Genomic DNA, 27,800 nt, shown 5'->3' on the forward strand with positions numbered 1-27,800 from the left:
AATCTGTCTTTGGTAGAAATGTCTGGAGGACTTAACATATTTTGTCATAATGATGCAGAAAATTTGGAGAAGCTGAACAGGGACCAAAATCTCTAATGTAAACAAATTTTTGACTACCTTTTTCTTTGCAGGCATCTCTTCAGAAGTTACAATTAAAAGAGAAAGTTAAAGCTTGGGAATCCAATGGTTTAAAATGTAAATTAATGTCTTTCTAATGATGCAGGCAACTTTCTGAATGAAGCGTGATAACCACCCTTTTTCATACCAAGGATGACCAGCAAAGGCCTTGGTAATGTTCTTCTATAGGAACATTGTAGAGGGAGTATACTACCAGTTTCATCAATAGTAAACTGTCCTGTCTTAATGGTTCCAATGCTCATGTAAGCCTAAGGAATTACTTTCTTCCTCTCTACCTGGAAAAACTATTTAATCGCACAGCTATCTTTCTTTCTCCAACTTCCTTCTTGCCTCCAAACAGGGACTGTATTGTGACATTCGTCAGCTGGTCCAGTTTATCAAAGAGGCTCATGGGAATGTCTTCAGGAGAGTGGCCCTCAGCGCTCTGCTTGACAGTGCCGAGAAGTTAGCACCAGGGAAAAAGGTGGAGGAGAATGAACAGGAATCTAAGCCTGCAGGCAGTAAAAGGTTGGAAGCTTGAACTCTCTGAATATTAGTGTTTGCCTTATGTCAGTAGAATAAAATCTGTTGTTGTACTGTTTGTGTGGTTCCTGTGGTGAAACTTCGGTGTAGGAATGGTAAAATTATCTTGTGTAAGTGGTTTCACTGGGTGGTGCAGCAGCAGCTTAGAAAAATGAATAAATTTACTGTCAAATAAATGCCGCCTCTAATATGAATTAGAGCTCAGTTGTTCTTGAATTTTCATGTACTTGAACTTCACGTCATAGCTCTTAATTAAATGGTAAAATCTACCTGTTTTAGTCTCTTCTGTACATAATTTACACTTTTATCCAGAAAGGAAAAGCAATTACTGATACCATATGATCCTGTTCAGTAAATTCTATTCTAAATGTGGTAAAAGACAAATGATTAAGTAATAGCCTGTTGTTTTTCCTTCTAGTAAACATAAATTTATTTTATGCCTATTGTATATTAAATGCCACTTAAAAATTAAAATAAACTCCTAAACTTAAAATCCTGCTTGCAGTTAATGACTTTGTTTGCAATAATGGTGATATTGTGAAGCAAAAAGGCTGCTAAGTCATGAGTTAATGGTGTGGTATAAATTCTAAACAACATAGACTCCTGGTGACATAAAGTTCATAAGCTGCAAAGTTGTCTGCAACAGAGTGTTTTGTTTTATGAAGTGTATGAAGTATTAAGACTTGCTATCCTGCTCTGCTGTAATTGTTGGAATGCACCATTTGTATAGGTCAGAGGCGGGAAGCATTGTGGATAAAGGCCAGGTATCCTCTGCACCTGAGGAATGTCGCAGCTTCATGTCCGGTCGCCCCTCACAGACTCCAGAGCAGTAAGTAGCGTTGGTTTTGTCTCCAGTGCAGACGGCTATGCACTTCACTCTGGAAGAATTTCTATTTTCCAAACTGCTATTTGTTTGTTTTTCATCTCCTTTGAACTTTGCCTTGTTTCTACCCTTTACATTTTATTCCGAATGCCACTAACCTTTCCAGGCCAAATCACAAATAACCAGTCTGTGCCTATGAGAAGCCTCCCTAACTACATTTCCCATCTCCAGTGTCTCCCTCTCTTCTGCTTTTCATGCACACTACTGAAGATACACCTTGAAAAGTGGCATATATACCAGGTGGGCTGGGAGTGTCCTCCAGTTTCTTGCTTAAAATCACTTATAATTTTTTAAAAACTTAAATGTATGAATGGCTGTCAATATACTTAATGAAGCTTTTCCCAAAATAAGTAACAAAAACTTCTCCAGTTCTCACGTTTAGCTGAAACATAGACTGTAACACATCGTACCTTGGTCCTCTCTTGAGATCCATTCCAGTGTCCTCTGACATCAGTTAATCTACACTTTTCATAATGGAAAAATCAAAAACATCTTTAAATTAGTGCCCCCAGAAAATATAAGGGTTACCATAGACGCTAATTGTACAGCCTAGTTCTATGCAAGTTTTATTTGTATTTTTTCTCTTTTTGAGAACTACTAATCCACAAGTGGAGTGTAAACATTTACTTCGTTTTAGGTATACCATTCTGCTTCTCAAAACCTTACTCAGTATTAAGTGATTTTTCTTCTAGGAATCCTGCAGAATATTCTAGGTATTATGATATCCTTTCTTCACAGTCAGGCAAATCAAAGTGAGAAGCACACAGCCATCAGATAGGACTTTGGTAATCCATAGCAAGCAAACAAAATCTTCAAAGAAAAAATGCCCACACAGTTCTTGTAGCACTTCAAAATTTTAGAAATTTTGTAGTAAACACAAATGTGTGATAAACACAATTTTGTGTTTATTTAGTGTTCAAGTAGATCAATTCCATGGGTTCAGGGAACATGTGAGTTTCTGCATATGGCTATAGCCCCAGTATGGAGACTGGGCTTGCTCATACTAGGCACTTAATCTATATTTCATGAATGAATGAATGAATGAATGATTCAATCAATGAATGAAAGGATAAAAGTGTCAGATTATTATTAAGCTTTTGTTTTCTTTAGCTTCCTTTCTTAAAATTCAGTTTTAGTTTTCCCTTTAAGGTAGCCTTTAAGTACATGGTAAAAATTCAAACATAAGCTCTAAGGAAAAAAAAACCAACGTGAAAGACAGAGTTCTGTGACTAAATAGCCATGAGACTAGTTAAAAGGCTTTATACACAGAAAGTCTGCCCAAAAAAGAAGAGATTCTTTTTCTTTTCAAATAACACCACAGCAACTATTGAGCTAATCTGATCAATGAGAATGATCGAATAGCCAAATTGGATTTAAAAAATAAAACCATCGACTGTATATTTCTAGGTTATTAAGTTTTCTAGATTCCAAAATATTCTGTTTGTTCAGTGTTCTGTAAACACCACCTAATTTCTTAGCATTTAGCACATCTATTCTTTCTTCTTATGTGAAGATACGTGTTTCAATATGCCTCTACATAAATATTTCCACTTAGAGGGATGTCATAAAATGTCAAACATGGAACTTTTTCATGATCCCAATAGGCCCAGAAGGTAAGCATGCCAAATGTCCCCTGGTTAGCACTGGAGAAAGATGAGTGGTTACTTCAGATGACACTGGCTCCTCCTCTAGCTTCTCTGTCTCTTTCCTTCCCTCCCCTTCTGGCCCTGTGTCTTCTTCCTTCTTAAATAATAGTCACATTCCCTGAGTCATATTAAAGCAGTTTTATGCACTAATTTCTCTGAAACTCAATATTGATACACACCATTGGACAAGGTGATGTAACATTTTATTGAGGAAATTGAGAAATTATAGCCTCCCCAGATGTTTTTCCAGCCAGACTACATAGTCATACACGTATCATGCCATGCATTTACCAAAAGTGAGAAATGCTTCATACCCTGTAATCATTTGATAAAAAGTAACTGAGAAATCAAATTTTAGAAAACGGATTTAAATTCATACCATATTTGATAAACAGAATACCCTATTTTTTAAAAAAAGAACTTAAAAATATTTAGTACTCTGATGAGATTTTAAGAAATTCTGGATACCCATATAAATATCTGTAGAAAATAATTGCTTTACACAGTACTGTCAAATTTTGGGTTGATTCAGCCCCAAAGCTTATAAGCAAATCAGTACCTAAAACCCCATAAATAAGTTTCATCAAATATTATGTATTTTCTATACCTTGTACTTTCCAAATTACTGCGGTAATATATGTTGCTCAAGTTGACAAATGTAGAAAACACAGAAAAACATAAAGGGAAAGTAGTTTAAAAATGGAAATGCCACCAACTAGAGATAACCTCTGTAAACTCTTGGTGTATTATGTTGGAGACATTTTTGAGCATGTATGCACACAAAACCACACTCAGACACATGGTCACATGTGTACTTTTTTTCCCAATTAACTTGGTGATGTTCATTTTAAACCATTTGATTGTTACCTTTTCACTTTGCGGTATATAGTGAATATTTTTCATATAATAGTCCTCTAAAATAAAATTATAATGACTACAGAGCATACCACCATATGGAAATCCCATATCTATTCAACTGTTTCCCTGGTGTTGAACATTTAGATTGTTTCCTCCTTTTTAAAGTTGACCAATAAAAACTCAGTGAGTATTTGACCTTCTTGTACCTACATCTTTTTTTTTTTTTTTTTTTTTGAGACAGAGTCTCACTCTTTCGCCCAGGCCGGAGTGCAGTGGCGCGATCTCGGCTCACTGCAAGCTCCTTCTCCCAGGTTCACGCAATTCTCCTGCCTCAGCCTCCCGAGTAGCTGGGACTAAAGGCGCCTGCCACTGCACCTGGCTAATTTTTTGTATTTTTAATAGAGACAGGGTTTCACCATGTTAGCCAGGATGGTCTTGACCTCCTGACCTCGTGATCCGCCTGCCTCGGCCTCCCAAAGTGCTGGGATTACAGGTGTGAGCCACCACGCCTCGCCTTTTACCTACATCTTAGTATGTTATCCCATAATTTCCGTGAGATTACTTTCTGGAAATTGAATTTCTCTGTCAAGGGCGGTGATATAAGCTTTGGATAATGTATTGCCAAATTACTTTAAAGAGAGGTTGGATCATTTTACCTCCCCACTGGGAGTGTGATAGTATACTCCCCACTGGGAGTATAATAATTGCTTTCCCTCCTCCCCACCTCCCCGCACCCCTCATGAACTCCCTTAATCATTGCTAATTTATTGAGTAAAAAAATAGAGATCTTACTTCAGCTGCCTATGTTTTGTAATTTCGGGTGAGATTAAATTCTGCATATTATTGGCAACTGGTCTTTTTCCTGTTGTGGAATGCCCTACTCAAAAATCCCCTTGCAGGTGTTCCTATTTGTCCTACTGAGTTGTACTTACTTTTTACTTTCAAGCCCTACCTAAGTTTCTTTGACTTACTGGTTGTAGGATGATGCATTTCCCGGGTATGGTGTGATGGCATTCCATTCATTTAAATATTTTTTGTAAGTTTATTTGGTGTTCAAGTATGATACTATACTGGGGTGATGGGTGGGGAATGAGGAACAGTACTGCACAAGCCTTAGGGATCTTTAATAAAAAGTTAAATATTGGCCGGGCACGGTGGCTCATGCCTGTAATCCCAGCACTTTGGCAGGCTGAGGCGGACGGATCACGAGGTCAGGAGATTGAGACCATCTTGGCTAACACGGTGAAACCCTCTCTCTACTAAAAATACAAAAAATTAGCTGGGTGTGGTGGCACATGCCTGTAGTCCCAGCTACTCTGGAGGCTGAGTCAGGAGAATCACTTGAACCTGGGAGGCGGAGGTTGCAGTGAAATTGTAAGTGCTTCTGGTATTATGACTCACACCTGCAGATGAATAACTGCAATAATATTTAATGTTTTTATTAAAGTTGAAAAAATCCAACCACCTCATGTTATAGCTGAGACATGACTATTTTCAAGAAGAGCTCAGAAGATCAACCTTGATCTCTTTCCTCCCACTTCAATGCCCACTCTTCCCACATTTCAGCCCATCAAAGATCATTTTGCATGATTTGCCTAAATATCATTGACAGGAAGATGAAATAAATTTAGGAGAATTTCTCAAGTGTTGTCAGAAGTTTAACCCTATCCTCTGCTTGCTTACAGTGATGAGCAAATGCAAGGAGCCAACCTGGGGCGGAAAGATTTCTGGCGTAAGATGTTCAAGTCCCAGAGTGCAGCAAGTGATACCAGCAGCCAGTCTGAGCAGGACACTTCAGAATGCACGACTGCCCACTCAGGGACCACCTCTGACCGACGTGCCCGTTCACGATCCCGCAGAATTTCCCTCCGGAAGAAGCTTAAACTCCCCATAGGTAAAAGCATGTCTGTATTTGTTTATGGATTATCTTATTACCAACCATGTCCTCAGATCAACTCAGTGATGCATAGTAGGGCCGAAAAAGAAGACCTTCAAGTCATAAGACCTAGACTGACTTCATTCATTCATTCATTCATTTAATTTTTTCCACGCGTAATTTTAATACCCTACTACATGCCTCTTCTGTGTGCGATCACTACACTAGCCATCAAGGATTAAATAGCAAGCAAATACGCACAGCCTCCCAACTTTGCTAAACTTGCAATATAGTAGGAGCCCCAGTCATTAAAGCAGATAATCATACAACTAAGTATAATTGCAAACTATGAATTTTATGAAGGAAGTATACATAGTTCTATGAAAGCATGCAACAATGAGCCCTGACCTGAATGTGGGGGAGGAGGCAGAAATCAGAGAAGGCTTCCTAGTGGTAGAGGCATTAAGATCTCCAGGATACTTGGGAGAAGGAAGGAGAGCACTCCAGGTAACCATTATTTGCAAAGATATTAGGAGGCTGAAGGGAAGTGAAGGAACTGAAACAAGGAGACAAGTGGCTGTATGACTGTAGTAGAATGATAGGGGCCAGGTCAGGTTGACTCTTCATTCTAGATCCCTAGATAGCCAAGATGGGATGTTGAACAGGAGAGTAACTCAAGCAAGTAAACTTTTTCCAAAACATCACTGCATGGAAATCATACTGGAGGCAGCATGAATAGATAAGGGAGACCAGAAGGAAAGTTAGCTAGTAGGTTAGGTATAAGTAAATGGAAGCTTGGACTGGGTGGTGGCCATGTAGGCAGAGATAAATGAACACATTTGAGAAATATTTAAGAGGTAAAATTCACGGGCTTTAATGAGAGATGTGAAGCTGGATAGATGATGGTTTCCTCTCAACCCAGATTCTTTTTGTCTTGGCCCCACATGCATATGCAATTTTATAGTCTAACACTGAACATTTTTATTCAAAGCATGTATATTGAAAACAATTTGTTTTTCTATTTATACCAAGCCATGTAACTTTCATCACCTGTTGGGCTTATGTTGACATTTCTGTTTAATTGATTGGATAGAAAATGCTACACTGATCTAAATGATTTAACTATTAAATAGGGAACTGGCTGAAAAGATCATCCCTCTCAGGCCTGGCAGATGGTGTGGAGGACCTCCTGGACATTAGCTCTGTGGACCGACTCTCTTTCATCAGGCAAAGCTCCAAGGTAAACAGGACATAACTTGTGTAAGTGAATGTTGAAGTCACTGATAGAAATATGTGAAGGCTGAGAAATAGCAAACACCTGCAGGGGCCAAATAAGGAAAAGCTGAAGAAACTCTCCAGATGAACTAACTTTGGAAACTTAGATAAGCAATGGAAACTAAAATGTTTAAGTAGTAGGCTATCATAGGAAGGGAAAAAGAAAAGTGTGGTCAAAAAATTATATAAAATTATAATGCAAATATAGAGATGTATATAGACATTATTTCCCAGCTATTTTTAACTTTTAACACACCTACGAAATGACTGACATCTCAAACTCCTGTCCAAGGATCTGGTAATTTTACAGTGATCCCTTTTACATATTAAGACACACATAATTCATCCTTTTCCCACTACTTTTGGCACCATATGAACCACTATCTATATTGAAAAGAAGAAAGAAACTGGGGATGACTTTTTTCACTACACTCCTCCTTCATAATACTGTGAAGCATTGGAGTAATGTAAGGTTTCTTCCGAGAGTCCACCCTGTGGTTGCTTCATGGCCTGGTCATTTGTATGCCTAATTTTCAGCATATGATAAGAGTTATGTTTCCTTATATGTGTACAAATTATTTGCTTGCATTCTTTTGTTTTCTAATCTCACTAAAACCAGGGTTGTTTTTGTTTTGTTTTGTTCTTTGTGGGTTTTGTTGTTGTTGATGTTGTTGTTGTTTTTGTTTTTGTTTTGTTTTGTTTTTGATGAAGACTCGATCTGTCGCCAGGCTGGAGTGCAGTAGCGCGATCTCGGCTTACTGCAACCTCCACCTTCCAGGTTCAAGCGATTCTCCTGCCTCAGCCTCCCGAGTAGCTGGGACTAGTGCATGCCACCATGCCCAGCTAATTTAATATTTTTAGTAGAGACGGGGTTTCACCATGTTGGCTAGGATGGTCTTGATCTCTTGATCTCGTGATCCTCCCGCCTCGGCCTCCCAAAGTGCTGGGATTACAGGTGTGAGCCACCACGCCCAGCCAAACCAGTTTTCTTTTATCTAGTCTGTTTTAAAAGTGATATTTTGAAATTATCCAAATAATATGCAAGACTATAGCATATTTAGAAAATAGTATCATTCCTTCCTTACCTTTTATTTGCTAAAAAACGTAAGTCAAGTATTTGAGTTTGTGTGGCCCATAGCTTCCTGGCTGTGCGAAAAATTTTGAGTACTGCTGAGCTAAAAGCAAGATGAAGAACATATTTTAATTCTTAAAAAGAGAAACATGTTATTACATTTTTATTATAGTACACTCTATAAATTACTTTATACTGATTCTTTCACAGATTTAAAGTATTCTATTTGGCTATCTTTCACTTTGGTCTGATTCTCAATTGTGGTATTTGTAAAGAATGACTATGTCTTGCTATTCATTAATTTCAGTTTGGACTTTATCAGATTTAAACTCTAAGAATATCTCAATTATTTTTATAGCACCTGATTATTTAGCTTTTAATCTGGGACCTGGTTCCTCCTTTTAGTTACAGTGATGTCTTTTTTGGCACATGGGAATGAACTACACTGATGACTAAACTAACCAGATGTGGAAGCCAGAAGAGCAAAGTAATCGTATGAAAATGAGTAAACAACTCATTTTCAAGTCCAGAATTGATCTAACCACAAGATTTGAATCTTGTTATCGCTCTACTTTCCTTTTTTTTTTTTTTTTTTTTTTTCAGGTCAAATTCACTAGTGCTGTGAAGCTTTCTGAAGGTGGGCCAGGAAGTGGCATGGAAAATGGAAGAGATGAAGAGGAGAATTTCTTCAAGCGTCTTGGTAAATGTCATGCATCCTAAGAATTCTATTCAACTTTCATCACACAGAACAAAAACTTGATTACATTAAGTGGTCCATTTTCTATTTTCATTGGTTTTTCATTCATTTCTTTCTCATACATGCCTTTTACCACTGTCTATAGCTTCTCTTTTTGCAATTTGATTAAACAGACATTTATGGAAGCCTTACCTATGTTCCTCACTCCATGATGGGCACTGGGTTTTCAAAGAATAAGATCCAGCCTCTTCTGCTGTTCTATCTTTTATTAAAATCTGAGAACTTTACAAAACTTCCAGAGATCCTTTTATCCACCCACCTATCTACTTACAAATTCTGCTCAGTATATCCCTGACAGGTGGCCAGCCACCCTCTGCACACTTCCACTGAGGGGGAGTTTATAACTTTACAAAGCAACCTGTTCCAGAGCAAGACAGCCTTAATTATTAGAGAATTTTTCCTTACATTCTGAAGACATACTTATCCACAAATTTGCTTCATTTGTCCTAGTTATGACGTCTGTACCAAGATGCACACGCATACACATCACATACACTCACACACACATATCATGCAAGCTCCATATGTTATCCATTTCATGTTCTCTCTTTTGATCTCACTGCTGCTAGTTAAACATCTTTGATTACTTTTCCTTATATGGAAGTGTCTCTAGATCCATCACCATTCTGATTCCTTTTTATTATGTATTTTAGTTAGATGATATGCTTTTTTACAAAATGTAGAACTTAGGATGGAATGCAATATGCCATATTTAAAATTAATTAGTATAGTAGATAGTGTAACTATTAAGCTTGAGGACTACAGGAAGTATATGAACACAATTTAAAATTACATTTTCTATTTTCATATCACATAATTGGTTTGTATCGATTAATTTTTGCTAGCTTTTTTTCACATGGATGAATATCACGGTATACTTTAATATAGCCATTATTTGTTCTTCATTTCAAAAATGATGAAAATGTATTGTTTCATTAACTTAGGAGGTAGTTAAGTCACTTCCCCAGGAAGGAAATTAAGAGACAGAATCCCTAATTTTGAGGAGAATCCATTTTCAATGCTTTTACACTCTTTCCACTCCTCTTTGAGATCAAAACATAAATAAATAAGCAAATGAATGAATGAATGAGTGAATGAAAAGAGAATCAAAACTAAATTGAACTCTGTCTTTTCTTCTTTGTACTATAAAGATCTGTCTGCAGAGACATGCACATTTCCCTGTTCTCATCCAAGTTGTTCATATTATTACTGAACAGGAAAAATGCAAAGATATAACTCTAAGAATACTTCTACTTGACTTTGATTAATTAATAATTTGTGGGTACAGATTTTTAGTGAACCATACACTTAATTTTCTCGTGATCAGAGAACTTTCCCATATCACTACAGAAACATCATCAGAATTTACCAAAACATGCCTATGATATCCTTACAACTCTATCAAAAAGAACATGACTTAGTTCAGCATAATGAAGTTACAGCGATTCCTATGATTACTTCACTCTTGAAAATGTTCCTATCTATTTAATTATCTCTTATAGAATTTGACTAGTGCAAACATCAAGTTTATTAGTCTCTGTGGTTTTAAGAATCTTCTAATAACCAGGACATTTGTCATTTTCAATCCTTTTACACTCTTTCCACTCCTCACGATATTTTGGAGACAATATGTCTCACGTTCAGACGTCAGTATTATAAAGAAATTTTCTTGTGCTTTTTTGAGAATGAAGTGTGGAGCTAAAGTGTGTTTCTCCAGGTATGTGTCATGCTAACTGGATGTCATTTGACTGGAGCTGCAATCACATCTTTAAGTTCTCTTTATGCACTAAAGTATAACTGAGGCTTAAACTCAAAGAATGTAGGGTCTCTCACATTTGGTGAATATTTCTTCTTGTTTCAAAATTCATTCCTTCCTTCCCTCCTTCCTTCCTTCCTTCCTTCCTTCTTTTCTTCCTTTCTTTCTTTCTTTCTTTCTTTCTCTTTCTTTCACTCTCTCTCTTCTTTCTTTCTTTCTTTCTTTTCTTTTCTTTTCTTTTCTTTCCAAATCTCCTTCTCTTTCTTTCTTTCCTTTCTTCCTTCTTTCTTTTTGAGACAGGGTCTTCCCCTGTCACCCATGCTGGAGTGCAATGGTACAATCATAGTTCACTGCAGCCTCAAACTCCCAGGCTCAAATGATCCTCTTGCCTCAGCCTTGCAAGTAGCTAGGATTAGGGACATGCACCACCATGCCCCACTAAATTTGTTTTACATTTTTTGTAGAGATGGGCGGGGTGGATCTTGCTATGTTGCCCAGGCTTGTCTTGAACTGCTGGCCTCAAGTGATCCTCCTACCACAGCGTCCCAAAGTGCTGGGATCACAGGCATGAACCACCATGCCTGCCCAAATATTTCTTCTTAAGTGAACTTTTTCTGTCTGCTATGAACTGAATGTGTATATCCCCAAAAAATTTGTCTTGAAGCTCTAATCCCCAAAGTGATAGTATTTAGAGGTGGAGGCTTTGGGAGGTGATTAGGTTTAGATAAGGTCATAAGGGGGGCACTTGTGATGGGATTTTAATGCCCTTATTAAAAAAAAAAAAAGGAGGAGACATAAGGTCTCTCTGCATGCATACACCAAGGAAAAGCCACGTGAGCACATAACCAGGAAGAGAGCCATCACCAAGAACCCGACCATGCGGACACCCTGATCTCAGACTTCCAGCCTTCAGAACTGTGAGAAATAAATGTTTGTTGTTTTAAGTCACCCAGTCTATGACATTTCATCGTAGCTGACCTGATTATGGCACTATACTTCTCCGTTTGTAGATTTTTCTCCTTGGTGGAAAAGATAAAAGCATAATTGACTTGTTTACACTCTCCTTTTAATTCTCTTACATTCTCTTCTTATTCGTGTTCCAAACATGTTATCATTAGCATTTCTTACAAACATTAGTTCATTCTGGACTTTGTGTTTTTCTTACCACAATTCCTATGGATTTTAGCCATTGCTTCGTATATTCTTTGTATTCCATTCACAGATTCAAAAGATCTGATATGGAATATTCATAGAGCCAGATTCTACAATGAGTTTGTGTCAACAATACCTGAAATGCAGTTTATTTTTGCATGTCTAGAAAACAAAGCCATAATATTTGAGATTGTTATCTGGAATATTTTATGTGCTTTAGGCTGGCAAGAGAATATAGCTTATATATCACTATTCTTTGCCTATGTTCTCTTGCTTTTTAAAAATTATAAAAAAGATATTCCTTTGGAATTGCTTGCAAAAAATAAGTATCTCCAGCTTAAACAACATTATCTGCTAATCTAAGTACATTGTATTTTGCAACAACTACTGCCCTTAATTGTGCAAACATCATTCTATTTTTGAGCTTGCTTTTTTCCTTACTTCCTTTTCTGCTTCCTTCCTTTCTTTCCTTCTCTCCTTTCTTTCTCTTGATTTCTTTCTTGCTCTCTCCCTTTGTTCTTTCTTTTCTTCTTTCCCTTCTTTCTTTTTCTCTCTTTCCTTTGCAATCTATGTGTATAAATGATTCGTACCCAACCATGATAGATGTGTTGTCTTTTCTCATCTAAATTATCTTAATTACAGAATTTCTTTGTTTCTTTCTTTAAAGTTATTAAAGAGAACAAACATCAAACCTTCTTACCCTCAGTTTAAACGCAGTACTTTAACTTCACTGATTTGAGATGAAATGCCAATCGAATTTCTTTAAAATTTAAAAGTTATTCAATAAATAAAAACTGTATCTGGTGAACATGAAATAGAATTGAAATTACATTCAGAAATTAGCTTTTTCTTTTGTGTTTTCATATTCACTGAAATTATTTCATTTTAAAAATCATGTTGTCTCTATTTGAGGGAAGGTGTTTGATCAATTAAAACAATTTTTTTCAACTACTCAACACGTTTACTGCACATGTTCTATGTTCTCAGCTGTGCCATCAACACAATGGGAAATGCTGCTTAAGGAAATACTAGATTTTATGTCTGAAACTTTGTACCCATAAGTGTATATGATAATGATTTGCCAATTAAAAATAATATTAAAAAACAAGCAGGATATTTTTATACATCCCTTCTTGGATTTAAAAGCTTATAAAAATGCATTCTACGTAAATAGAATTATAATTACACCTCAATATACACCTCAACATAAAAAATAAATATTAAACAAATGCAACTAAAATATACTGAGGCTAAAAAGTAATCGTTATATCTAAGGAAGCCAAGAGGCATTCTTACATCCTAGTGTATTGCTATAAAAAATTGATTAAAAAATACATTTTGCAGCCAAATTACTTTTTGACATTTCTTTTAGTAGTACAATATGGAATGCCAGCAGGATACAATTTTATCATCAGTTTATCATTAAAAATACAGGAGAAAACCCAAGAAATATAATATGTACAATGAGGAATTATTTCTTACATTAAGTTTTTCTAACATGATCACTACCTTCAGCAGAGTATAAAAGTCTGACCTTCTTCCATATAAACATTTGGTATTTTAGAGATTACATTGTGGCATAGTGGTAAGAGTGCAGGTTTGTGCACTCTCAGTAGATCTGGATTTAAATCTTGCCTTTATAACTGTCCATTGTATAAACAGATTGGGCTACTTAACCTGTTCCTTCACCTGTTCCTTCTCTCTTTCTCTGTCTCTGTCCACCACTCTCTCCTCACCAACAGACCCATACACCCCAAAAATACATTCTCTTTTAAAATAATTTAAAAAACATATCTTATAGGGCTATGGCAAAATATAAAGAAAATTAATTATAAAATATTTCATACAGTACTTGGGATATACTAAGTGCTCAAAAATAGTACCAAAAATATATCAAAAATATATTCTTATCTATTAATGCTATATAAATACAATGCTATATAAATACAGTGGAAAATGTCCATTATAATTAGCTTTTATTAACAACATGATTCTTATGTCCTGTGCTTATAGGATTCTGCTGATCTTCTCACCTGTAATAAATATATATTATTCTGTGAAGCAAAGAATATAGGTTCTTGCTGTCAGTGAATGTTCTGATGACTTCTCTCTTCATTATTTTACTTACATCCCTTAACTGCATTATTTCTGAAATTCTCGCAATTAAAGTGGCACTTCTTTTAGAAATATTGAATACAATCCTTTTGAAATTGGTAATCTTGTCAAATAAAAATTGAAGAAATTTGTGAAATACATATTCTTAATGCTTCCTTAAATAAAATGATCTCAACTGTTCTTAATAAATTTGATAAATAAGAATAACTTCATTGATCATCTATCTGGTCTTATGTATTAATTCCATTACAAATTTTAGGCAGTTATTACCTAATGTATTTTAAATCTTAATTATAGCAACAAATAATAAAACAACTGGATTCACAAAAAAAAATCTTATTATTTGGGATGCCTCTTCAATTCAAAGTTTAAGGGACTGTTTATACTTTTTAACAGATGAGAATCCTTTGGTATACATATTAGTATACTTTATATACTATTAAAGGGGCATATATAAATGATTAATAAAGTGACATATAGTTATAAAAAATAACAGGAATTTACCTGTTCTAGTAGCTTTGGTAATGTCCAGTGAGGAAACAGAGTAGCATTTTGAAAGGGAGCTGCTTAAAAACAAAGCTCTCCTGGAATTGTTTGTTCGTTGTCTATAGCTTTTCTTCTTTGTATCATTTGAGATTTTGTCTTTTGAATTTTTTCCGCCATCAGATTCTTCTCATGGTAGTTCCTTTTGCATATGATAAAAAAATATGCTATACTAACTGGAAAAAAAAACACTGAAGGTATTGAATTTTGAACTTTTGAATATGGAATATTTGCATCTGAAAAAGAAACATACCCATAAAGAATGAAATATAGGAAATTTCAATAATGATATTTTAATTATCTTCTGAGCCATTTTTGAGCTTATGAAAATGTTCAAACATAGGCAAAAAGTAAAGAGAATGGTTCATTGGATCCAAAATATTCACCACACTTGCAAAAATAATTTAGAAATTGCCATATTTGCTTCATCTATCTTTCATGCTCTTTTAAATGTATTGTAAAACAAATCCCAGACATCATGTTATTTCATACTGACATACGTCAATATGACTGAGTCACTGTGAAAGTTGTAGACCAAGATTGGTAATTATTTTTATGCCTTGCCATAATTTTTAAATCTGGTGGTAATAAAGTCTAAATGAATCTGTGTCCCAGGCTTAAACTGCTTCCAAAGGATGTGTTCCCTGATAGAGTAGGTTCCCGCATTTTTCCATTAGTGGATATAGTGGCTGACATCCTTGTGTGTCGTGCACTGTCATGGTAAACCCAGGCCCATAACTGTAAACACCCCCTTTTATCTACTATGAATGCAAATTGTTAGAGTGGTAACCCTAACTCTGGACCTCTGGTAGCCAGTGATTCTTTGCACTGTAACTGAGAAAAGGTTTTTCCTTTCACCACAGTGCTGTACCAATTTGTACAGCATGCTGTACACAGTGTACACATTATACACAATGCTGTACCAATGCTGTATCAATTTGTTGTAACATCTGAAATTGCACAGTGATTGCAACTTCCATAAAAACAGAAGTTGTTGATTACAGGAAGAATAATTTTAAATACACCAAAAGCTCTTACTAGTATTCAAAAGAAGACCTGCAAGTAAAATGATCAAACACTGTATTTAAATATTTAGGTAAAATCTTGCATTTTCATATGTCACGTGTCACCAGATTCCCAAAAGTCAGGATGTGTTTAAATCAAACATTAGGGTGGAGAGCAAGGAAGTGGAGTGAAGGAGAAAGTTTTCTGGCCAACACTGTAGAAAACACTCTGTTATATCTTTGAAACTCTTTTTAAACCTGTGATCCTTTACGTTCTTTCTCTTTCATTCCTCCACCATGGCACCACCCCTACAGGTTGCCACAGTTTTGATGATCATCTCTCTCCCAACCAAGATGGTGGAAAAAGCAAAAACGTGGTGAATCTTGGAGCAATCCGACAAGGCATGAAACGCTTCCAATTTCTGTTAAACTGCTGTGAGCCAGGGACAATTCCTGATGCCTCCATCCTAGCAGCTGCCTTGGATCTAGTAAGTTGGTGAAAGAATTTTCCCACCCTGCCCCCCATCCCAAGTAACATCATTAACAGAGGTAAGCATGATTCCCCAATTGCAATCCTCCTGTGTTTGTTTGTTTGTTTGCTTTTTCAGAATTAGTGATAAAAGGGGGAAGAAAGATGGTGAAAAAGGGAGAAAAATCTTAATTAATATACCCTGGGAAATAGACTGTCTAAATATGTGAAGGCTCTGGAGTCAGACTGACTGAGTTAAAATCACTCTGACATTTACTACCTGAACCTCTGTAAAATGAGTGTAAGAGCAATAACAATACTATAGCTACCTCCCAGGGCTAGTGTGAAAACTAAATGAGATATTAGATATAAGGCCCTCATCACAGTGCCTGAAATACAGGAACTACACAATAAAGTGGGCCATTATTACTATATTATTGGTCTTATGTCTGCCATGTATTAGTCCTTTAAACTCACCAAGCCTTCATTTCGTTATCCATCAATTGGAGGAAAAATATGAAGCAAGGATCAATTGAAATGAATTGCACAAACACTTTGAACATTGTATGGTATTATACACATGTAAAGGATTAAAGAGTATGAAGTGGATCTTGGTTAGAAAGTGTTTTTATCAGGTAAATTAGGCCCACATGTGAGTTTTGAACTCAGCCTCTCTATCTTTATTTATAAAGTCTTTATATGCTGCATAAACACTGGGTACAAAATACCAAGTAAACATCAGGAAAAAAAAGTATTTTATTTTAACTTTTAAAAAAGACAAACTGAAATAGATTTTTATTAGAACAAAAAACTTTAAGCCTGCCAATAAATGATCCTTTTTTCAGGTTTTATGACACACGAATAAGTGACCAGTGGTCACTCATATTTTACCTTGGAAAATAATCCAAACCTTATAATGTAATTCATGAAATTTCTCTGTGACATTTGCAGCTTTTGCTCTAAGGATATGTAGTGACCAGCAAGGTATGTGACTTCATTTAAGGCTGAAATATTAATACCACTTATAATCACCCAAAATGATTGCTTTCCATTATGTAAGTTTTTTCAGTCAGTTTCTCATTATTGGGTAGTGACCTTTGAGAATTTTTTAAAAATTGCAGCATGTTCAATGTGTATTGATATGTGCCATGGTGACTGTAAAATGTGGAATATCACAGGTCTCCAGGAGAGCTGAGGTTTGTGGCAATTAAACAGTCAAAGTACAGTGAGATGTCTGTCTAAAGCAGGAGAGCTTGACAAGGCAAGGAGCCAATCCCCTGTTTTCTAGGTGGGATAGTGGAAACTTAGCTGTCACTCTTTTGAGTCATGCATGGTTTGTCTTAATCACATCTTGCTCTGTTCCCGAAGGAGCAGATTAAAATAAATAAATTCAACAAATTCATTAGAAAAGAACAAACAAACACTTAAACAATGGAAAAGTATATGAACAGCCAGTCACCAAAAATACTAATAGTCAGTAAACTATACCTCATCTTACTTGAACTTAAGAAATGCTCTGTTAATTTACAAGTTAAAAAAAAAAAGTAAAAGAAATACCTATTAAAACAGCCACAGATTCCTACTTTATAGCTCTCAGGTTGGCAATGATTTGAAAGTGCTGATATGAGTGGAAAATATCAAACACCACATGCAGTGTCAGTAGTGGTGTAAGCAGCAGGATTTGATTAGAGAACAGAAGGAATTCTTGGACTAACTGGGTAATAATGAGAGCAGTGATAGTGAGTGGAGCACTCCTCAATTCCTCCCTGAGTAGTAAGTAATTTTGGACTGTATATAGTCAGGGAGGGAGAGTAGCAGTTCTCTACATATCAAATACATCAAATGGAAAGGGTGGTGGTATTTAAAAGCCCAGAGTCAATGTGAGTTATAAGATACTCACCCTATAATAATTAATTAACTCAGCAAATGTCTTTTGAGGAATTCCTATGTGCCAGGCATGGTCTTGTTAATGATAACACAACAAAACTCAACTGGAGGGCTGCACCTGTTTTTCCCTTTTTCCAATGAAGATTGTGTTTATATAGTGATTTTTTTTCCAGATGTCTTAGTGTACAGCATTCTAAGGTGTATTAATGAATGATTAGTATTTATTGTATGCCCACCCTGTTGCCAAAGGAAAAAACTGAAGCTCAGAAAGACCGATTAATAGGCAGGGCTACAAAGTCAGCAAAGGATGGAGCCAGATTGGAACCTGAGTCTATCTTCCAAGCCCTTCTATTTTGTATTCTACCATACTGATTCTCTTATTAAAATATTGTGTGAGACCATTTACTTTAAAGCATGCAATAATAATGAATTCCATATTTTATACCCAATAGCTTAAACGTGGTTAGGAAAGTGAAGGTGACAGAAGCTGGTTGATCTCATAAGTCTCATGGTAAGAAAGAAAATGAAGGAGCCCTGGAGCTTATAAGCAGTGTCTTTTGAGCCATCAAATAAAGAGGCATTTTCTCATTAACATACGTGTCCACTGATTGAGTAGCCTGCATCTGGAAGTAATGAGGTCTTTGTCACTAGACTGGATCCAGTGGGAGTGAATGTACAGGAGGATCAAGCAGTGTGTGGGTAGTAGGAGTTCCTTTCATACCTGACAGTCTTTGATTCAAGGTCAAGGTCAAGCTGTGTGTAGCGTTCAGAGGTCAAAATTCCAGAGGTCAGAATCAATCAAGGGTTAAAGGAGCTCAGTAATTTCCATTGTGAGGCAAAAAGAGAGAGAGAATCTGGGTAGACATGATTGGTTGGATAAAAGGCATAGGTGATGATGGTGGTGGTGGTGGCTGGCAGAGGTGTTGGTAGAGAATAATAATCATAACATTTTCATTATGCTTGATCGTTTATAAAGCACCTTCACATTCATTGTCTTATTTGTTGGTATGAGAGCAAAAGGATTAAGCCAAGAGATGAACCCCAAATAAGGACACACTTACAATCAGTTTCTCAGCTATGGAAAGTGAAGGAACTAAAGGGGCTGGTGAATTCTGACAGACTGAGAGGAAGGTAATGCAGCTACATGTTGTATGTGCTTGAATCAAAGTAGCATTTGGTGTTTACCGTCATTTATCCAGTTGTGACAACTGCAATTGTTCATATCTATTGATCTGGGTTAGGAGTTCCTCAGGGTTATGCTAACTTTCACTGATGTTTTCTGCCAAAGGTATTTTTAGCTTTTGTTTCCTCTGTATTTGGTTTCATCCAATATCTGATTCACCCACTTCCAATCTTTCAAGAATGCCTCAGTTTTTAAGTATATTTTATGTGTTTTTCAATACATCGTGGTTTTATTTAGATATATGTATATAATATAAATAGATATAAATATAGAAATAAACATAGATGTAGCTATGCTAGGTAGATATGCAAATGAAGTACAGATGTAGATCTAGATATAGGCACAGATACAGATATAGATATAGATAGATATAGATATACAGAGATAGATAGAGACATAGTTATAGATTCCACCATTTCATCAAATAGAATTTGGTGGAGGAGGGGAAAAATAAATGTGCTCAATTCATCATCATATTTCAATCTTGTATTTTCTCCCACCTCTCTTTTATTGTTTTGCTTTGTTACATTTATTTTTAAGTGCAGCTTAAATACAATTTTTGCATTTTGACATAATTTTATATTAGAATAGTTTATGTCCTTAAATGTGATTTTTTTAAGACTGTAATTTTCTTCAGAATTAAAAAGAATTGTTAGATGAAAGAAATACTAGAAATGTCAGTGTTCAAAGTTTTGCTGACCTGTTTTTTTTTTGTTGGTTCTAAACAATCCTACTTTTATTATTGCTGTGACCACTAAATGTAGGGATAATTGATTCAATTTTAAGCCCAGCACAGCTTTTCCTCACAATCTTTCTCTTTAGGGTTAATTTAGCAGATGCAACTGTAAGGCATTTTTTTTTGGTTTTTTTGAGTCTCACTCTGTCGCCCAGGCTGGAGTGCAGTGGCGCAATCTCGGCTCACTGCAAGCTCCGCCTCCCGGGTTCACGCCATTCTCCTGCCTCAGCCTCCCGAGTAGCTGGGACTACGGGCGCCCGCCACTGCGCCCAGCTAATTTTTTGTATTTTTAGTAGTGACGGGATTTCACCGTGGTCTCGATCTCCTGACCTCGTGATCCGCCCGCCTCGGCCTCCCAAAGTGCTGGCATTACAGACGTGAGCCACCGCGCCCGGCCTGGCATTTTTTAAAAGACATATTTTAGAAAGGATTCATTTCATCTCTAGGTTTATATAATCTGCAAGTACAAAACTAAAAAGAAAATAAATAAAAAATTAAACAGTTCAAGCAAAAGGTATGTCTACTTCCTATATTTTTCAAGTGAAATAGTCTATCCTTATTTATCTAGTTGAATTTGTAACATGCACAAGCAGTGACTTCTAATTTACTGGTAATTTATTAGCATGAATAACACTAATAATAATGCCAGTTTGCTTTAGGAACAATTCCGTAAGTATAAGACCCATCCATAGGATCATAGAATTCTCCCTAGTCTGTGGATGGAGGAAATCTAATGTTAAATTATTTAGCCTCATAAGTAGACAGCTTTAGAAGGAGTGCATATATAATTCTTTTTCAAAATAGGACACTTTCAAGAGTGAAAGAGTTATCATTAATTACGTGAGGAAAAGAGACATAAACCAGGACTCTCCTAGGAAAAGACCTTCAGTTACCGTAGGTCTAATTCACACTCACCTCCAGGCTTATTGCATCAAATATAATTCATATTGGGGCTTAACATCACAAGATATTTAATGATCAATGCAAATTAAGTCCTTTCAATGAGACAGGAATGCATGAAAGAGGAAATACCTTATGATTCTCTTTTGAATCATAAGAAAATTAGAAATAATTTAGTAATAACAAAACTAAACTATCAAATTATCCTCTTAATTTAGTGGTAATGAATTTTTTAAAAAGATTCTAACTATGAAATGTAGCATAAAAAATGCTTGAATAGTATTTCATTGTTTTCTATGTGCTGCATTTTCTTTATTCATTCACCTATTGATGGATACTTGGGTTGAACCTATGTCTTGGCTATTGTGAATGGTGCTGCAATGGACATGAGAGTGCAGATTTTTAAAATGAATATACAGCAAAAGAAACTATCATCAGAATGAACAGACAATCTACCGAATGGGAGAAATTTTTTGCAATCTATCCATATGACAAAAATCTAATATCCAGAATCTACAAGGAACTTAAACAAATTTACAAGAAAAAAACATTAAAAAGTGGGCAAAGGATATGAATCAACCCTTCTCAAAAGAAAACATTTATGTGGCCAATAAACAAATGAAAAAAAGCTCAACATCACTGATCATCAGAGAAATACAAATCAAAACTACAATGAGATACCATCTCACACCAGTCAGAATGGTGATTATTAAAAAGTCAAGAAACGACAGATGCTGGTGAGGCTGTGGAGAAATAGGAATGCATTTACGTTGTTGGTGGGAATGCAAATTAGTTCAACTATTGTGGAAGACAGTGTGGTGATTCCTTAAAGACCTAGAACCAGAAATACCATTTGACCCAGCAATCCCATTACTGGGTATATACCCAAAGGATTATAAGTCATTCTACTATAAAAACACATGCACACGTATGTTTATTGCAGGACTATTTACAATAGCAAAGACATGAATCAACCCAAATGCCCATCAATAATAGACTGGATAAAGAAAATGTGGTACATATACAACATAGAATACTATGCAGCCATAAAAAGGAATGAGATCATGTCTTTTGCAGGGACTTGAATGGGGCTGAAAGCCATTATCCTCAGCAAACTAATGCAGGAACAGAAAACGAAACACCACATATTCTCACTTATAAGTGGGAGCTGAACAATGAGAACACGTGGACACATGGACACAGGGGAACAACACACATTGGGACCTGTCAGTAGGGTTAGGGGGGCAGGAGAAGGGAGAGCATCAGGACAAATAGCTAATGCATGCTGGACTTAATACCTAGGTGATGAGTTGATAGGTACAGCAAACCACCATGGCACAAGTTTACCTATGTAACAAACCTGCACATCCTGGGCATGTACCCCAGAACTTATAAAATAAAATGAAACAAAATGAATATATATCATAAATACATAGAATTTAAAGAAAAAAATCTAAAAGTCACATATCCATGACACAAAACATTTCCAGTTTCTGTGTTCCCTTACCTAATCACACACCTTTACCTCTGAGAAGACACTGCTCTTCTGAACTTTATCTTAATATCTTTCTTGTGCTTTTTTTACCACATTGGTATGTGTCTTTAGAGAATATATTATTTTATTTTGTTTTGGTTTGTTTTGTCTGGTTTTGAAATTAACTTATAGGAAGTCATGCTATCCTTTTTCTTATTTGTTTAACATTATGTTTGAGTTCCTCCTTGTTGATGCACTTAGTGTTAATATGTTAGTTTACTCATGAATGGTATTCATTTGTTTGAACATGCCATAATTTATATGTCCACTCTATGTTAGGTGAACATTCTAATTTTTTTCAAAATTCTGGCTAATTTTAGCAATGCCTTTATTAATATTTTTGTGTATGGGTCTCGATTCATATATAGTTTCCTAAATAAACCTATGAGTAAAATTATTGAGTTACAATTTTACTATATGATACCAAATTGTATTTCAGAGTAGTTGCAAAAATTCCAAATAAGTGCCAACGGTATAATGAAAACTCCTGTTTCTCTATGTTCTTGCCAACACTGTATTATCCAATATTTTTATTTTTAACAATGTGGTGCTTTAAAGTAATAACCTTTAATCTATATTTTAACCTAAAGTTTAAGAAGTCTTGTCATCAGTTTATTTACTATTTCTGTTTCTGCTTTGGTAAAAGATTTCATTTGTGTCTTTTGTTCATTCTCTTATTGGAAGATTATCTTTTATTTCTAATTTTTAAAAGATTATAGGTGATGTCAATATTAATCTTTTTTCTGCTCTTTACATTGCATCATCTCCCAGTGTTCAGCTTGTTTTCTTCTTCAATTTTTTTCATATATTTTAATTAAGAGATTTCAATTTAATATAATTCATAAAAATTATCCTTCATGGCTAGCACTTCTGTCTTGAAATTCCAAAGTAGCAAAGACATTCTTATATTTTTCTCTAAAAGTATTAAAGATTAACTTTCACAATTAAGTCTTCATGTTTTATGTGAATAGTAAAGGATAGGAATTCATTTTCTTTATGTTCTTTCATTCCCGTGGAAAAATAATTATCCTGACACAATATATTGACTAGTTAATGCATTCTTCTCAGATGTGCATTTCCATCTTAATCAAATGTCAGGTGTCCTTACAAGCATGATGTAATTCTGGGTTTTGGTTTTTTTGTTTATTTGTTTTTTGTTTGTTTGTTTGCTTTTGAGATGGAGCCTTGCTCTGTTGCCCAGGCTGGAGTGCAGTGGCGTGATCTCAGCTCACTGCAACCTCCACCTCCCAGGTTCGAGTAATTATTCTGTCTCAGCCTCCCAAGTAGCTGGGACTACAGGCACCTGCCACCACGCCCGGCTAAGTTTTGTATTTTTAGTAGAGACGGGGTTTCACCATATTGGTCAGGCTGATCTAGAACTCCTGACCTTAGGTGATCCACCCACCTTGGCCTCCCAAAGTGCTGGGATTACAGGTGTAAGCCACCATGCCTGTCCTGGGTTTTGTTTTATTCCATTTTCTATGTATCCTGAGTCAATGTACTCTGTATTAATAGTTAGAACTTTAAACATCACTTAGGCTAGTCAAGGCTCTTCGTTCTTCCACATGAAATTTTATAGTTAGCTTATCAGAGTCCATGAAAAATCATTTGATTTATTCTTGGAATTGCATTGAGTCCACGGATATATTTAGAGATTATTGAAATTCAGATCTGAATTGATTATTCAAAAGTTCTATTTCTTCCTGAGACAGTTTAAGTAATTTTAATTTTTTCAGTAGTTTATCAATTTAATCTATATTTTAAAGTTTGTTGGCATAAAATTGATTAGAATATATTCTTATTCTAATCCTTGCAGTATCTGTAGTTACCTATTTTTATTTCTAAAATTGTTTCCAGTTTTTTAACTAGATGTACCAGTCATTTGTCTATTTCATTTTTTTAATCTTTCTATTGTATGTTTGTTCTCTAATTTATTAATGCATGCTGTTATTTTTATTATTTTCTCTCATGCTTTGGGCTAATTGCATTATTCTTAAGTTGATTACTTTGTTCATTGATATTCTTTTCTCTGTTGTAAACTAAGAACTTAGCTATTAATTTTCCTCTAAGTACTACTTTAACTGCATACCGTAAATTTTGATAAGCAGTATTTTTGTTTAATTTACTTTTAAGTACTTTCTAATTTCTTTAACTATTTTCTTTTTGACTCATAAGTATCTCGATATGTGTGTGTTTTAATTTATAAAATCCAGGGTTTTGTTAAAAATCAATTTGTGTTATTAATTTCTAAGTTACTGATTCTTTAGAATTAATTTAGACTTTCTTTATGACCTAAAATATTATCAGTTTTTATAAATGTTCCATGTGTTGTTGAAAAGAATTTGTATTCGCCAGTTGTAGAACACAGTGATTGATATACATATGATCAAACTCATTAATTGGGTTATTTGAATCTATGTTCTGATTGTTTTCTCACTGTTTGATCTATCAATTACTGTTAGTTGTGCTGAAATCCCTCACAATGATGACAAATACGTTCATTTGTATTTACAGTGATGCCATTTTTTGTTTTATTTATTTGGAAGCAAATATGTTTAGAAATATTACAATTTCTAATGATTTGAACCATTGATTACTATCAAGTGGCACGTTGATTTTTAGTAATACTTTCTACCTTAAGATACGTTTTTCTACATGGCTAATATAGCTACAGCAATTTCATTAGGTTAGTATTGGCTGGGCATGTCTTTTTGCCAATCCTTTACTTTCAACTTTTCTATCTGTTTGTTACTTAGGTGTATGTCTTATTAAAAGCATGTATTTGGGCCGGGCATGGTGGCTCACACCTGGAATCACAGCACTTTGGGAGGCCAAGGTGGGCGGATCACTTGAGGTCAGGAGCTCAAGACCAGCCTGGCCAACATAGCGAAAACCTGTCTCTACTAAAAATACAAAAATTAGCCATGCCTGTAATCCCAGCTTCTTGGGAGGCAGAGGCACAAGAATAGCTTGAACCCAGGAAAGAGAGGTCACAGTGAGCCCAGATCACACAACTGTGCTCTAGTCTGGGCCACAGAATGAAACCCTGTTTCCAAAAAAAAGAAAGAAAGAAAAAAGGTTTATATTTAATTTTTTTCATCATTTAAACAATTTTTTCTAGAAAATTTAGTCTATTTGTACAGATTGTGATTACTGACATATTTAGATTCATTTCTGTCATTTTTGCTTATTTATTACACTTTCTATTATTTCATTGTGTGTGTGTGTGTGTGTTTCAATTTCATGCCTCCTTTTAGATTGTGTTTAGGGTTTTTTCTCTTGCTTTGGTATAGTTTCACATTTTAAAAGTTATTTTCCTTTACTAGTTTGTAGATTATTATATTCACTTTATGTTTCTAGAAATCACATACATATTTAACTAAAAGTCTAAAATCAATGAATTTTTTTTAAATTTTTTTTCTAAAAAAAAGGATACATGTGCAGAATGTACAGGTGTGTTACATAGGTATATGCGTGCCATGGTGGTTTGCTGCACCTATTGACTCATCCTCTAAGTTTCCTCTCCTCATTCTCTATACCCCAGCAGGCCCTGGTGTGTGCTGCTTACCTCTCTGTGCCCATGTGTCCTCATTGTTCAACTCCCACTTATGAGTGAGAACATGCAGTGTTTGAGTACCTGTTCCTGTGTTAGTTTGCTGAGGATGATGGCTGCCAGCTTCATCCATATCCCTGCAAAGGACATTATGTCACTTTTCATGGATACATACTGTTCCATGGTGTATATGTACCACCTTTTCTTTATCAAGTCTGTCAGTGACGGGCATTTGGGTTGGTTCCATGTCTTTGCTATTGTAAATAGTGCTGCAATAAATATACGTGTGCATGTGTCTTTATAGTAGAATGATTTATATTCCTTTGGGTATACCCAGTAATGTGAATCCTGGGTCAAATGATATTTCTGGTTCTAGATCCTTGAGGAATCACCATACTGTCTTCCACAATGGTTGAACTAATTTACATTCCCTTTGACAGTGTCAAAGTGTTCCTATTTCTCCACAGCCTCGCCAGCATCTGTTGTTTCCTGACTTTTTAATAATCTCCACTCTGACCAGCATGAGATGGTATCTCACTGTGGTTCTGATTTGCATTTCTCTGATGATCAGTGATGTTGACCTTTTTTTCATGTTTGTTGGCTGCATAATGTCTCCTTTTGAGAAGTGTCTGTTCATATCCTTTTCTCACTTTTCGATGGGTTTTTTTTTTCCTGCAAATTTGTTCAAGTTCCTTGTAAATTCTGGAAATTAGACCTTTGTCAAATGGGTAGATTGCAAAAATTTTCTCCCATTCTGTAGGTGGCTTGTTCACTCTGATGATAGTTTCTCTTGCTGTGTAGAAGCTCTTTAGTTTAATTAGATCCCATTTGTCAATTTTTGCTTTTGTTGCAATTGCTTCTGGCATTTCTGTCATGAAGTACTTTTTTGTCATGAAGACTGTGTCCTGAATGGTATTGCCTAGGTTTTCTTCTAGGATTTTTATGGTTTGGGGTTTTACATTTAAGTCTTTAATCTGTCTTGAGTTAATTTTTATATAAGGTGTAAGGGAGGGGTCCAGTTTCAGTTTTCTGCATATGGCTAGCCAGTATTCCCAGCACCACTTACTGAATAGGAAATCCTTTCCCCATCGCTTGTTTTTGGCAGGTTTGTTGAAGATTAGATGGTTGTAGATGTGTGGTGTTATTTCCAAGGTCTCTGTTCTGCTGCATTGGTCTATAAGTCTGTTTTAGTACCAGTACCATGCTGTTTTGGTTATTGTAGCCTTGTAGTTTGAAATCACTGAGCATTGTAGTTTGAAGTCAGGTAGCATGATGCCTCCAGCTTTGTTCTTTTTGCTTAGGATTGTCTTGGCTATATGGGGTCTCCTTTGATTCCACATAAAATTTAGAATAGTTTTTTCTAATTCTATGAAGAATGTCAATGGTTATTTGATGGGAATAGCATTGAATCTATAAATTACTTTGGGCAGTATGGCCATTTTCATGACATTGATTTTTCTTATCCATGAGGATAGAATGTTTTTCCATTTGTTTGTGTCCTCTCTTATTTCCTTGAGCAGTGGTTTGTAGTTCTCCTTGAAGAGGTTCTTCACATCCCTTGTTAGCTGTATTCCTATGAATTTTATTCTCTTTGTAGCGATTGTGAATGGGAGTTCATTCATAATTTGGCTCTCTGCTTGTCTATCGTTGCTGTAAAGGAATGTTTGTGATTTTTGCACATTGATTTTCTATCCTGAGACTTTGCTGAAATAACTTATCAGTTTAAGGAGTTTTGGTGCTGAGTTGATGGTGTTTTCTACATATAAAATCATGTCGTCTGCAAACAAAGACAAGTTGACTTCCTCTCTTCCTATTTTAATACCCCTTATTTCTTTCTTTGCCTGATTGCCCTGGCCAGAACTTCCAATCCTATGCTGACTAGGAGTGGTGAGAGAGGGCATCCCTGTCTTGTACTGGTTTTCAAAGGGAATGCTTCCAGCT

General features: G+C 35.6%; 1 protein-coding gene across 12 annotated transcripts in view; it reads left to right on the forward strand.

The window, feature by feature from the left end:
* The window catches only part of UNC80 (unc-80 homolog, NALCN channel complex subunit), a 233,478-nt gene that overhangs the window by 66,196 nt on the left and 139,482 nt on the right, over positions 1-27,800 (forward strand). For 9 of the 12 annotated variants that reach the window (XM_030804163.1, XM_030804170.1, XM_030804171.1 and 6 more), the window contains exons 17-22: positions 479-645; positions 1,391-1,489; positions 5,733-5,947; positions 7,057-7,163; positions 8,874-8,970; positions 15,913-16,085. In XM_030804163.1, coding sequence (XP_030660023.1) covers positions 479-645; positions 1,391-1,489; positions 5,733-5,947; positions 7,057-7,163; positions 8,874-8,970; positions 15,913-16,085 — 858 coding nt within the window. The remainder of the gene's footprint in view (positions 1-478; positions 646-1,390; positions 1,490-5,732; positions 5,948-7,056; positions 7,164-8,873; positions 8,971-15,912; positions 16,086-27,800) is intronic. The other 3 variants (XM_030804165.1, XM_030804169.1, XM_030804168.1) reach the window with 1 other exon arrangement.

Source organism: Nomascus leucogenys, chromosome 22a (genome assembly GCF_006542625.1).
Source record: "Nomascus leucogenys isolate Asia chromosome 22a, Asia_NLE_v1, whole genome shotgun sequence".
Lineage (NCBI taxonomy): Eukaryota > Metazoa > Chordata > Mammalia > Primates > Hylobatidae > Nomascus > Nomascus leucogenys.